We start from the raw sequence: 13,580 nt of genomic DNA, 5'->3' as shown, positions 1-13,580 counted from the left end.
GGAAAACCCACCTTTGTTTCCGCACGTTTCGCCGTGTCATGACATGTGTTTACTATAATCCGTAATTCTCGTTGTCGAGAATTGATAATTGTTTTAATGTTTTCTCAAAAAAGAGTAAAGCATTTCATGGAATACTGTTTCAAGAGAAGTCTTTTACTATTTTTTAGTATTACCTTCTGTAAACCCTGTAAGTTATTTGTAAATCTGTGAACTTTTTTTTTTCTGTTCCGAAAGTGTATAATGGCTTTAAAGAAGCCGCGGACAGCAGAACACTCGACCATTGTTATAAGGCCTCGGGGTGTGTGCCACAATGTCTTCATAGCACTCATCTACGTTCCCTGTATACAGACCACATCCGTCATTGAACAGTATGGCGTCTTGGTTGGGCTCTGCAAAATAATGCCAGATTTCCTCGCAGTTGTGCTCGTGGCTATGAGGTTGACGGTACCCTTGCATGTAGGCTTCTTTCAACTCGGCAAGGGTACACAGGTGAGATTGCAGAGCAGAGCAAGCACTCGCCATCACATCACGGTCTTCCTTAGCGTACACCTCTTCTGTGATGATGGGGTCTCGAGGGATGATGAGCCCGGGGCAGCACATGGCAGGAGAAGAACGCTCAGGAGAAGAGACCTTTTCACTCAACGTTGGGCAGCAGAACACCGGACAAGAGTAACGTGGCCTCGGTGTGTTTGCTACAATGCCCTCATAGCACTCGTCACCTGAGTATCCACAACAGCCATCGTTGTACAGTTGGGCATCACGTTCGGGTACCGAGAAGTAAAGCCATTGGCTGTATGGTTGTCGATAGCCTCTCAAGTATGCCTCCTTCAACTCTGCCAGTGTACAGGGGTGAGCGTCTAATGCGGAGCAAGCCTGTGCCTGCCCAACACGGTCAGCCTGGTGGTAGTTCTGACTCGTAATGATTGGATCTGTGTCGATCCTTTGCGAGAGATAGGTCAGTCCAGTCGCGTTCACCAGGATCTTGCTATCAGGTACAGAGTACCAGAAGCTGGTAGCAATAGGTACATGTATGTCTCGGTAGTAGCCAGTCTCATAGACTTGATGTATCTCCCATGGTTGACACAGGTGCTGGTTGGCTTTTTGACACTCAGACGAGGCAGAGTGGTGCGAATCTGTGCGACGAGGTGTAGCTGTTGAAGACATAGTGACAAAATGTTACTGTTTTCAAATACCGCATCAAGTAAAAAAAAAGGTTCGAATTATTGGAAATAACAAAAAAGACATATAATAACATACCTCGTGTATGGGTTCGGATTAGCTTGAGCTGTCTCATAAACATCGGCTGCAAATCAAAGAAAATAAAACAAAATAAATATCACTCGATTGGAATCTAAACAATCTCCCTCCAGCTCGTACTCCAACCAACCTAAGTACTAATTGTTGTCACATTTGGTTGCACTCCCAGCAACTTGTACTCCAAGCAACTCGTACGCCAACTTAATCATACTCAAGCATCTAAAGTCTTCACCCAACTCGTCCGTCCAGCTCGTACTCCGACCAACTCGTCCAACCAGCTCGTACTCCAACCCACTCGTCTAATCCAGCGCGCACTCCAACCACCCGTCCAACCAGCTCGCGTACTCAACCAACTCGTTAAACCAGCTCGTACTCCATCACACTCGTCCAACCAGTTCGCGTATACCCCAACCAACTCGTCTAACAAGCTCCTTACCTAACCAATTCTTCCAACCAACTCGTCCAAACAGCGCGCACTCCAACCAACTCGTCCAACCAGTGACCCAATCCACAAGCGGGGCTCTTGGGGCTGACCCGAGGTGCACTGACGTCACCACGGGAAGGCTCACGTGATGATGTGTCTGGGGGGTTTTCCAGGTTCGAGGACGAATGTGGGGTAACTGTGTGCCCACGTTCGTCCTGGAAAAAAATTAAATACGCAACATCGGGGTCGACCCAGGGAAGCTAAACGAACGCACCCTGTAAACGTACATGAGCCTAGAGATCATGACGTCACCTTATGGATATTTATGACTTGCAAGATTTGCCAGGCGCCCACGATCAACAGGGAGGAGAATCATTAAAACATGGCGGCGCTCAGGAATATGTCACGTTAAATGTAAATTTTGTACACGATTTTTTCGACCAATTTTCAAATCATCACATCTAAACAAAGTCATCATTTAGTAAGCCCTGTTATGTGTCATAGTAATTCCACAAATGTACGGGAAAAAAATGAGGTATGTTGGAGTAGAATAGGACTTTTTTAAATGGGAGAAAATTGCAATCAAACTACCACGCATTTTGCGACCTTTGAAAACTTAGCGTTTAAGACATGAATCGAAGGTGAGCTGTAATGGTGACAATGATGAGACCGATGTTAAAAGCGGAGTCATTAACAGCCCAACAAGGTGGGCTAACTTCAGTAGTGATACAAGCATGGGCCTTTAGATAGCAAGGGGACGTTGAATAAACGTGGATATGTGCATATACCATGTTTATTTTTGGGCTGTTGCTCATCAACGGTAAATAAACGTTAATCTAAGCTTAGAAAGGTTAGGCTAATGTTATATTCTGGTTGACTAAAACGGAGTGAAAGATTTAGGTTTTCATGGTTGGTTCGTTTTCGGATGATAAATCAACGTTTGCATTTGAGGCATTTAAAAATACTCTGAGGATAAAAGCAATAGGCCATTAAATATCTATGCCATTTATATCATATGTAATTTTGGCAAGCAATTTTTAACGGCTAATAACTCCTTCATTCATAGTCTAGACAGTCGAGCGAAAATGATGCATTACAAAAGCTTCCGTAGGCTATAGCCTTGTTATAGTTTTTGCACATCTTTGTGATCACAAAACTGCACAATGTCTACCTTACCTCCTCCGGTCCATAATAGTAGCTATCGTTCCACTCCACCATAGCCGGCGGATACTGCGACGCTGTAGCCCCGTTCAGCTCACACACCTTATCCCGCTCGGAGTAGTTGATGGAGGAACATCGAGTATCAGACAGACACAAATTGCCGCAACGGATCACCGAAATACCCGCCAAGGTCCGGTATCCGTACCCGTGTAGGATCAGGTCGGCTATGCCACTGAAATACAGGCTTAGAGAGGTGCCGTTGGTTTCGTTTTGACAGAGCTTGGCTGCCCCGACCGAAAGCAAATAAATGAACGTCAAAAATAGGACACGTACCATTTCGCTTTTTGGTTGAGGAACAGTATTAGTGCGTGCAAAAATATGTCTGTTCTAAATTCAGTTGTGCTTGAACTTATTTACAATTTTGTGGAATAGGGGGGCCTATGTGATGATAAACAGTTAAAAATATATTTCAATCAGATAATTTTCGGCATCAATATTTCAACGTACACCTTTCTGCCGTGGCACGAGTTAAATTGACAAACGCAGTATGATGCGGTGATAGCCTTTGAAGCAACGCACCCCAAATAAATGAACGGCACGCTCTTCTGACAAACTTCCCACACACGCACGAACCACCCACTCTTAAAGTGGTGACGTCATTCGATTTGCATAATTTGCTCCCCAAGAATGGTATGCATCCTATAACGAGTTGAAATGACAAACGCACCAGTCGAACCACCCCAAATAAATGAACGGCACGCTCGTCTCACAAACTTCCTAACACGCACCAGTCGAACCACCTACTCTGAAAGTGGTGACGTCATTCGTTTTGCATAATCTGCTCCCCAAGGATTGTACGCATCTTCTTTCGTATTATGGGTGCGTTCGATTAGCTTCCCCGGGTCGACCCCGGTGTGTGGCGTATTGTGTTCCAGGAAGAACGTGTGCAGATAACTACCCACGTTCGTCCTGGAGAAAAAAACGACACACACCGGGGTCGACTCAGGGAAGCTAAACGGACGCACAGTATAAAGGACAATGTTGGTATCCGGCGCATGGTTTTTCCATGGGTGGTATTTATACGATGTGTGGGCTATTAAACGTTATCACCAAGAAACTAGAAATTTACATTCAGGTCTTTTGCTCACGAGTCCGAAGTTACTCCGAACAATGGTTTTTCAATCACGCACGACCTATTATGAGCACAGCTAAAATCATCTCCCTATTAATATTATGTGTCAGTTATGTATTATGTAAGGGAGACTGTTAATAGCTGATGTCAATATTACTTCATTGGAGGATAACACGTATTGTAATATGTCAAGTCGTAAACTTTGGTGAAATTCACTTAAAATATTTTCAAAGAATAGGGAAATCGAGTCATATGACTATAAAAAGATTTCGATTGTGTGAAAAAACAGGTCTTTTTCTTCAGCCGCGCCACGCATCTGGAACTCTCTACCACTTAATTTTCGATCTTGTGTTTGTAACGCAAAATTCAAGTCTCTTCTCAAAACTTATCTTATGTCACAGGTTTTCAATGACTAATTTTGTTGTGTCTGTTTTTCTTTGTGTTGTGTTTTGTTTTTGTTTTGTTTTTGGTTTTACTGCGCCTTGAACACCCAGCAGGGTGGATATGTGCGCATTACAAGTCTTATTATTATTATTATTATTATTATTAAAAAACAATCATATTGAATGCCCTTATCCAGGGCTTTTCTGAGAGATTTGCGAAAAGCCCTGTTATGCCTTCTCACACACACCAGTCGAACCACCCCAAATGAATGAACGTCACACTCGTCTCACAAACTTCCTAACACGGACCAGTCGAACCACCCACTCTGAAAGTGGTGACGTCATTCGTTTTGCATAATCTGCTCCCCAAGGATTGTGAGCATCTTCTTTTGTATTATGGGTGCGTTCGATTAGCTTCCCCGTGTCGACCCCGGTGTGTGGCGTATTTTTTCCAGGAAAAACGTGTGCAGATAATTATCCACGTTCTTCCTGGAGAAAAAAAAACGACACACACCGGGGTCGACTCAGGGAAGCTAAACGGACGCACAGTATAAAGGACAATGTTGGTATCCGGCGCATCTCGCAAAACACACAAAAACGCGAATTAAAGGTTTAGGGTCATTGGTTTTTGTCAACCTGATGCTGATTTATACAACAAGTTACAATGAAAGATACCATTAAAATCACAATCTGAATGTTTCAAATGCTGTTTGCTGAGAAACTATCCCGACATCACCGTATTTTCACAAGAATGCCAAATCTCCACTGGTTTAGGTTACAGCGAATACAAACCGCATATATCTGGCCTCGAACAGATAGACTCGAATCATAGTCGTTAAATGATTTTGAGTGGAAATTAATGTCCAAACTTCGATCTGTTATCCTTTCTCAATATATACTTTCAACAGCTGCAGTGCCTCTCACAGAATAAGTGTTTGAACGTAACGTAAACTGAGACGAAAATTAATTTCGTGACTTTTTTGACTCATTTCTCAAAAACTACAGCGCCCTTTTATATTTCAAGGGAAGCTTTCTACATTTTCAAACTGTGTAAGTTTAATGTAAATACGAACATTGTGTTTTGTGTCCTACGAAAAGTACCCAGACCCTTAAAAAACACTGAGTTATGGTATGGCTGCAGTTACACTTCTTGTCTTTAACGACAACGTTGTAATTAAACCGCAATCGTCTTTGGTCCGTTTGGCGTTCATATTCGGCTGAAAACTTACACAGTTTTTTCGCGACACCACTGCTCTCGCAACTATCAGGAATTTCGCGAGAGCAGTTTGAGAGAGCATCACCGTGACAGACATTAACGACTTGTCCACGAGTCCAGCATGAAATATGCGTTGTAAAAGTCAATAAAAATATCACTAATTGCCCCATAAAAAAAAATGACTTTCAGTTTGCAATGTTTACTTTTCGCAATAGTTTCCTCGGCTTTGTACTAAACTTAAATTTGACAATCGATTTCAAAAGATGCGGCCCCGATTTTGTTTATTGTTCTATTCTGTAAAGGCGGAGGGGTGGTTTCAAAATAATGTTCACTACTACCTAATACAGCATTCTAGTTGAAAATATTTCTGACTTGGTCTTGGTGTAGGGTTTTTAACAGTGCGTTATAAAACCAAAAGTTACACGTATGGTTATTATAGGCCTATGCACATATTATTACAAACACGCGACTTCACAGAGTTTTATCGGAAGCCGCTTAATTGGCTACGGAGCTTTTAAAGGGACATGCGTGAAAACAAATTGTGAGAAAAAAACTACGTGCGAACGAAAAAATAGCACGCAAATGAAAAAGAAAAAGACGTAAGAAAATGTTTGATGTGTAAAGATTTACCACCGATTTACAGTATCGATCAAACTGCCATACAGAATGGTGGCGCCGTTAAAATTGTACTCATATTCCACTAAATTCAGTATGAATATACTTTGGTATAATGCCTGCATCTCCGAAAAGTGGCACAAGTTGCAAGACGCCCTAAATATATGAGTGACACGCTCTCCTAACAAACTTCTCCCATGCAACAGTCGAACCAGCCAGCATCGAAGTTGTGACGTCATTCGATTTGAATAATCTGCTCTTCAAGGTTGGTGCGCATCATCTTTAATATAAAGAAATGACGCATGTTCGCTGTTATCTCGCAAAAAATACCTTTTAAAAAGAAGATCGAGTGTATGATTTGTGATAGCATTACTGCTGCAGTAACACTTTGTTTACAAAAATAGTAAATTTGCTTTCATCGTTGGTACGTTTGACATGCATGGTGTAGCCAAGAACTTTTCCATATTAATGATGTTGAACGCCATGCAGTAAAGTGGGTAATAAAAATATGTAATATAAAAATTATTGGGAGAATTGCACTGTTTCCGTTATCGCTGGATACTATTGATAATAATCAAAGACCAGTCTTCTCACTGGGTGTGTCTCTACATATGCATAAAATAACAAACCTGTGAAAAATTTGAGCGCAATCAGTCGTCGAAGTTGCAAGATAATAATGAAAGAAAAAACACCCTTGTCACACAAAATCACATTTTGAGGTCTCGAAATCAAATTCGTGGACAATTTTGGGCCCAAAGGCAGTGGACACTTTTGGTAATTACTCAAAATAATTATTAGCATAAAACCTTACTTGATCACGAGGTATAAACCATTTTGCTCCGAGACCCTCCGAAGTAACGTAGTTTTCCAGAAAGAAGTGACTTTCCATGAATTTTATTTCGAGACCTGAATTAGAATTTGAGGGCTCGAAATCAAGCATCTGGTGAAAGCACACAACTTCATGTGTTTTTTCTTTCATTATTATCTCGCAACTTTGATGAGCAATTAGGCTCAAAATTAATTTCCATATTTTTCTTTATGCATATGATGAGATACATTAACTGAGAAGACTGCATGGTCTTTGACAATTACCAATAGCGTCCAGGGTCATTATGGCACTAAACCCATTGTGTACAACAACAACAAATCATCACCCATTTAATATGATTTACGAATAATAATAATAATAATAATAATAATAATAATAATAATAATAATAATAATAAGACATTTGTAAAGCGCCTAAAGCGCCTAATGCAAAAGCCTTTAAACGAAGGGCCTTTCTTTTACGGTTTGTACTAATGTCTTTGCACTTAAAATTTAAAACTCTGGAGAATTGGTACTGTGTAAATTTTATAAATTAGTGCAACGGATCAGTTTAAATTAAAAAATTTCTTCGGACTTGACTGTTATCTGAATCAAACAGTCGTCTACAAAAACCCGAACGTCGATCAATATCATCTCCGAAGAGTCAGATATGTATACTGCCAATGATGTACACGACCATTAAAGGCAGTGGACACTATTGGTACTTGTCAAAGACTAGCCTCCACAGTTGGTGTATCTCAACATATGCATAAAATAACAAACCTGTGAAAATTTGAGCTCAATCGGTCATCAAATGTGCGAGATAATAATGAAGGAAAAAAACAATGACAAACGCACCAGTCGAACCACCCCAAATAAATGAACGGCACGCTCGTCTCACAAACTTCCTAACACGCACCAGTCGAACCACCTACTCTGAAAGTGGTGACGTCATTCGTTTTGCATAATCTGCTCCCCAAGGATTGTACGCATCTTCTTTCGTATTATGGGTGCGTTCGATTAGCTTCCCCGGGTCGACCCCGGTGTGTGGCGTATTGTGTTCCAGGAAGAACGTGTGCAGATAACTACCCACGTTCGTCCTGGAGAAAAAAACGACACACACCGGGGTCGACTCAGGGAAGCTAAACGGACGCACAGTATAAAGGACAATGTTGGTATCCGGCGCATGGTTTTTCCATGGGTGGTATTTATACGATGTGTGGGCTATTAAACGTTATCACCAAGAAACTAGAAATTTACATTCAGGTCTTTTGCTCACGAGTCCGAAGTTACTCCGAACAATAGTTTTTCAATCACGCACGACCTATTATGAGCACAGCTAAAATCATCTCCCTATTAATATTATGTGTCAGTTATGTATTATGTAAGGGAGACTGTTAATAGCTGATGTCAATATTACTTCATTGGAGGATAACACGTATTGGTGAAATTCACTTAAAATATTTTCAAAGAATAGGGAAATCGAGTCATATGACTATAAAAAGATTTCGATTGTGTGAAAAAACAGGTCTTTTTCTTCAGCCGCGCCACGCATCTGGAACTCTCTACCACTTAATTTTCGATCTTGTGTTTGTAACGCAAAATTCAAGTCTCTTCTCAAAACTTATCTTATGTCACAGGTTTTCAATGACTAATTTTGTTGTGTCTGTTTTTCTTTGTGTTGTGTTTTGTTTTTGTTTTGTTTTTGGTTTTACTGCGCCTTGAACACCCAGCAGGGTGGATATGTGCGCATTACAAGTCTTATTATTATTATTATTATTATTATTATTATTAAAAAACAATCATATTGAATGCCCTTATCCAGGGCTTTTCTGAGAGATTTGCGAAAAGCCCTGTTATGCCTTCTCACACACACCAGTCGAACCACCCCAAATGAATGAACGTCACACTCGTCTCACAAACTTCCTAACACGGACCAGTCGAACCACCCACTCTGAAAGTGGTGACGTCATTCGTTTTGCATAATCTGCTCCCCAAGGATTGTGAGCATCTTCTTTTGTATTATGGGTGCGTTCGATTAGCTTCCCCGTGTCGACCCCGGTGTGTGGCGTATTTTTTCCAGGAAAAACGTGTGCAGATAATTATCCACGTTCTTCCTGGAGAAAAAAAAACGACACACACCGGGGTCGACTCAGGGAAGCTAAACGGACGCACAGTATAAAGGACAATGTTGGTATCCGGCGCATCTCGCAAAACACACAAAAACGCGAATTAAAGGTTTAGGGTCATTGGTTTTTGTCAACCTGATGCTGATTTATACAACAAGTTACAATGAAAGATACCATTAAAATCACAATCTGAATGTTTCAAATGCTGTTTGCTGAGAAACTATCCCGACATCACCGTATTTTCACAAGAATGCCAAATCTCCACTGGTTTAGGTTACAGCGAATACAAACCGCATATATCTGGCCTCGAACAGATAGACTCGAATCATAGTCGTTAAATGATTTTGAGTGGAAATTAATGTCCAAACTTCGATCTGTTATCCTTTCTCAATATATACTTTCAACAGCTGCAGTGCCTCTCACAGAATAAGTGTTTGAACGTAACGTAAACTGAGACGAAAATTAATTTCGTGACTTTTTTTACTCATTTCTCAAAAACTACAGCGCCCTTTTATATTTCAAGGGAAGCTTTCTACATTTTCAAACTGTGTAAGTTTAATGTAAATACGAACATTGTGTTTTGTGTCCTACGAAAAGTACCCAGACCCTTAAAAAACACTGAGTTATGGTATGGCTGCAGTTACACTTCTTGTCTTTAACGACAACGTTGTAATTAAACCGCAATCGTCTTTGGTCCGTTTGGCGTTCATATTCGGCTGAAAACTTACACAGTTTTTTCGCGACACCACTGCTCTCGCAACTATCAGGAATTTCGCGAGAGCAGTTTGAGAGAGCATCACCGTGACAGACATTAACGACTTGTCCACGAGTCCAGCATGAAATATGCGTTGTAAAAGTCAATAAAAATATCACTAATTGCCCCATAAAAAAAAATGACTTTCAGTTTGCAATGTTTACTTTTCGCAATAGTTTCCTCGGCTTTGTACTAAACTTAAATTTGACAATCGATTTCAAAAGATGCGGCCCCGATTTTGTTTATTGTTCTATTCTGTAAAGGCGGAGGGGTGGTTTCAAAATAATGTTCACTACTACCTAATACAGCATTCTAGTTGAAAATATTTCTGACTTGGTCTTGGTGTAGGGTTTTTAACAGTGCGTTATAAAACCAAAAGTTACACGTATGGTTATTATAGGCCTATGCACATATTATTACAAACACGCGACTTCACAGAGTTTTATCGGAAGCCGCTTAATTGGCTACGGAGCTTTTAAAGGGACATGCGTGAAAACAAATTGTGAGAAAAAAACTACGTGCGAACGAAAAAATAGCACGCAAATGAAAAAGAAAAAGACGTAAGAAAATGTTTGATGTGTAAAGATTTACCACCGATTTACAGTATCGATCAAACTGTCATACAGAATGGTGGCGCCGTTAAAATTGTACTCATATTCCACTAAATTCAGTATGAATATACTTTGGTATAATGCCTGCATCTCCGAAAAGTGGCACAAGTTGCAAGACGCCCTAAATATATGAGTGACACGCTCTCCTAACAAACTTCTCCCATGCAACAGTCGAACCAGCCAGCATCGAAGTTGTGACGTCATTCGATTTGAATAATCTGCTCTTCAAGGTTGGTGCGCATCATCTTTAATATAAAGAAATGACGCATGTTCGCTGTTATCTCGCAAAAAATACCTTTTAAAAAGAAGATCGAGTGTATGATTTGTGATAGCATTACTGCTGCAGTAACACTTTGTTTACAAAAATAGTAAATTTGCTTTCATCGTTGGTACGTTTGACATGCATGGTGTAGCCAAGAACTTTTCCATATTAATGATGTTGAACGCCATGCAGTAAAGTGGGTAATAAAAATATGTAATATAAAAATTATTGGGAGAATTGCACTGTTTCCGTTATCGCTGGATACTATTGATAATAATCAAAGACCAGTCTTCTCACTGGGTGTGTCTCTACATATGCATAAAATAACAAACCTGTGAAAAATTTGAGCGCAATCAGTCGTCGAAGTTGCAAGATAATAATGAAAGAAAAAACACCCTTGTCACACAAAATCACATTTTGAGGTCTCGAAATCAAATTCGTGGACAATTTTGGGCCCAAAGGCAGTGGACACTTTTGGTAATTACTCAAAATAATTATTAGCATAAAACCTTACTTGATCACGAGGTATAAACCATTTTGCTCCGAGACCCTCCGAAGTAACGTAGTTTTCCAGAAAGAAGTGACTTTCCATGAATTTTATTTCGAGACCTGAATTAGAATTTGAGGGCTCGAAATCAAGCATCTGGTGAAAGCACACAACTTCATGTGTTTTTTCTTTCATTATTATCTCGCAACTTTGATGAGCAATTAGGCTCAAAATTAATTTCCATATTTTTCTTTATGCATATGATGAGATACATTAACTGAGAAGACTGCATGGTCTTTGACAATTACCAATAGCGTCCAGGGTCATTATGGCACTAAACCCATTGTGTACAACAACAACAAATCATCACCCATTTAATATGATTTACGAATAATAATAATAATAATAATAATAATAATAATAATAATAATAATAATAATAAGACATTTGTAAAGCGCCTAAAGCGCCTAATGCAAAAGCCTTTAAACGAAGGGCCTTTCTTTTACGGTTTGTACTAATGTCTTTGCACTTAAAATTTAAAACTCTGGAGAATTGGTACTGTGTAAATTTTATAAATTAGTGCAACGGATCAGTTTAAATTAAAAAATTTCTTCGGACTTGACTGTTATCTGAATCAAACAGTCGTCTACAAAAACCCGAACGTCGATCAATATCATCTCCGAAGAGTCAGATATGTATACTGCCAATGATGTACACGACCATTAAAGGCAGTGGACACTATTGGTACTTGTCAAAGACTAGCCTCCACAGTTGGTGTATCTCAACATATGCATAAAATAACAAACCTGTGAAAATTTGAGCTCAATCGGTCATCAAATGTGCGAGATAATAATGAAGGAAAAAAACAACATCGTCACACGAAGTTGTGTGGTTTTAGATGGTTGATTTCAAGACCTCAAGTTCTAAATCTGAGGTCTCGAAATCAAATTTGTGGAAAATTACTTCTTTCTCGAAAACTATGGCACTTCAGAGGGAGCCGCTTCGCACAATGTTTTATACCATCAACCTCTTCCCATTACTCGTCACCAAGAAAGGTTTTATGCTAATAATTATTTTGTGTAATAACCAATAGTGTCCACTGCCACGGCAATTTTACTCAAAACAATTATCAGCACAAAACCTTTCTTGGTGACGAGTAATGTGCGGAGGTTGATGGCATAACACATTGTGAGAAACGGCTCCCTCTGAAGTGACATAGTTTTCGAGAAAGAAATAATTTTCCACGCATTTGATTTTGAGACCTCGGATTTAGAACTTGAGGTCTCGAAATCAACCATCTAAACGCACACAACTTCGTATGACAAGGGTGTTTTTTTCTTTCATTATTATCTCGCAACTTCGATGACCGATTTAGCTCAAATTTTCACAGGTTAGTTATCTTATGCATACTGTGTTGAGATACACCAACTGTGAAGGCTAGTCTTTGACAATTACAAATAGTGCCCACTGCCTTTAAAAAGAACGTAGCCAGAAAATACCCCAATATCTTTATAATAAGATTATCCTGCAGCACGCACGTGCTCGTAATGATTCTTCCTCCGACTCAAACTGACGTTGCCGCGTTTTTTAAAGGCACTTTTGTAATTCATGACCAGTATTCTCACTTGAGTGTATCCTATCATATATGGATCGAATAACAAAGCTGTGACAATTTTGACTCAATTGGTCATCGCGGTTGGAAGAGAGTAATAAACGGGAAAAACACCCTAACTGTTGCACCAAAGAATGTGTGTTCGTGCTTTCAGGTGCATGAAAGTAATTAATTATTTGAGTGAGAAATTACCTAAAAAACTATGTTTACTTCAGAGGGAACCGTTTCTCACAATGTTTTATACTATCAACAGCTCTTCGCTGTTCGTTGCCAAGTTAGATGTAATACATTATTAAAGACAGAATCCCTTCAGGGGAAGGTGCACGTTTGGTAATTGTCAAAGCCCAGTCTTCTCACTTGGTGTTTCACAACATAAGCATAAAATAACAAGCCTGTGAAAAAGTTAGCTCAATCGGTCGTTGAAGTTGCATGATAATAATGAAAGATAAAACACCCTTGTCACACGAAGTTGTGTGCTTTTAGAATTGATTTCGAGACCTCTTTCTCGAAAACTATGTCACTTCAGAGGGAGCCGTTTCTCACAATGTTTTATACCATCAACCTCTCCCCATTACTCATTACCAAGTAAAGTTTAATGCTAATAATTATTTTGAGTAATTACCAATAGTGTCCACTGCCTTTAACGCACGCATGACTCACGTATAGATACTCTATAAAAGTGACTCTTGAGCCATGACTTAAAAAACAGACGAGGCGTTGATTTCTTTGT

The 13,580-nt window shown here is 39.8% G+C and overlaps 1 protein-coding gene across 1 annotated transcript; it reads right to left on the bottom strand.

The window, feature by feature from the left end:
• Positions 1–197: 197 nt before the first annotated feature.
• On the bottom strand, positions 198–3,178 carry LOC117288844. The gene is made up of 3 exons (XM_033769697.1): positions 2,858–3,178; positions 1,258–1,303; positions 198–1,151 (listed from the first exon to the last, which is right to left on the bottom strand). Exons 1-3 carry the CDS (start codon positions 3,176–3,178, stop codon positions 247–249), a joined length of 1,272 nt encoding a protein of 423 aa, XP_033625588.1. The 3' UTR covers positions 198–246.
• Positions 3,179–13,580: the final 10,402 nt, after the last annotated feature.

Source organism: Asterias rubens, chromosome 4 (assembly GCF_902459465.1).
Source record: "Asterias rubens chromosome 4, eAstRub1.3, whole genome shotgun sequence".
In the NCBI taxonomy this organism is placed as follows: domain Eukaryota; kingdom Metazoa; phylum Echinodermata; class Asteroidea; order Forcipulatida; family Asteriidae; genus Asterias; species Asterias rubens.
This window is presented reverse-complemented; position numbering and strand designations above follow the sequence as displayed.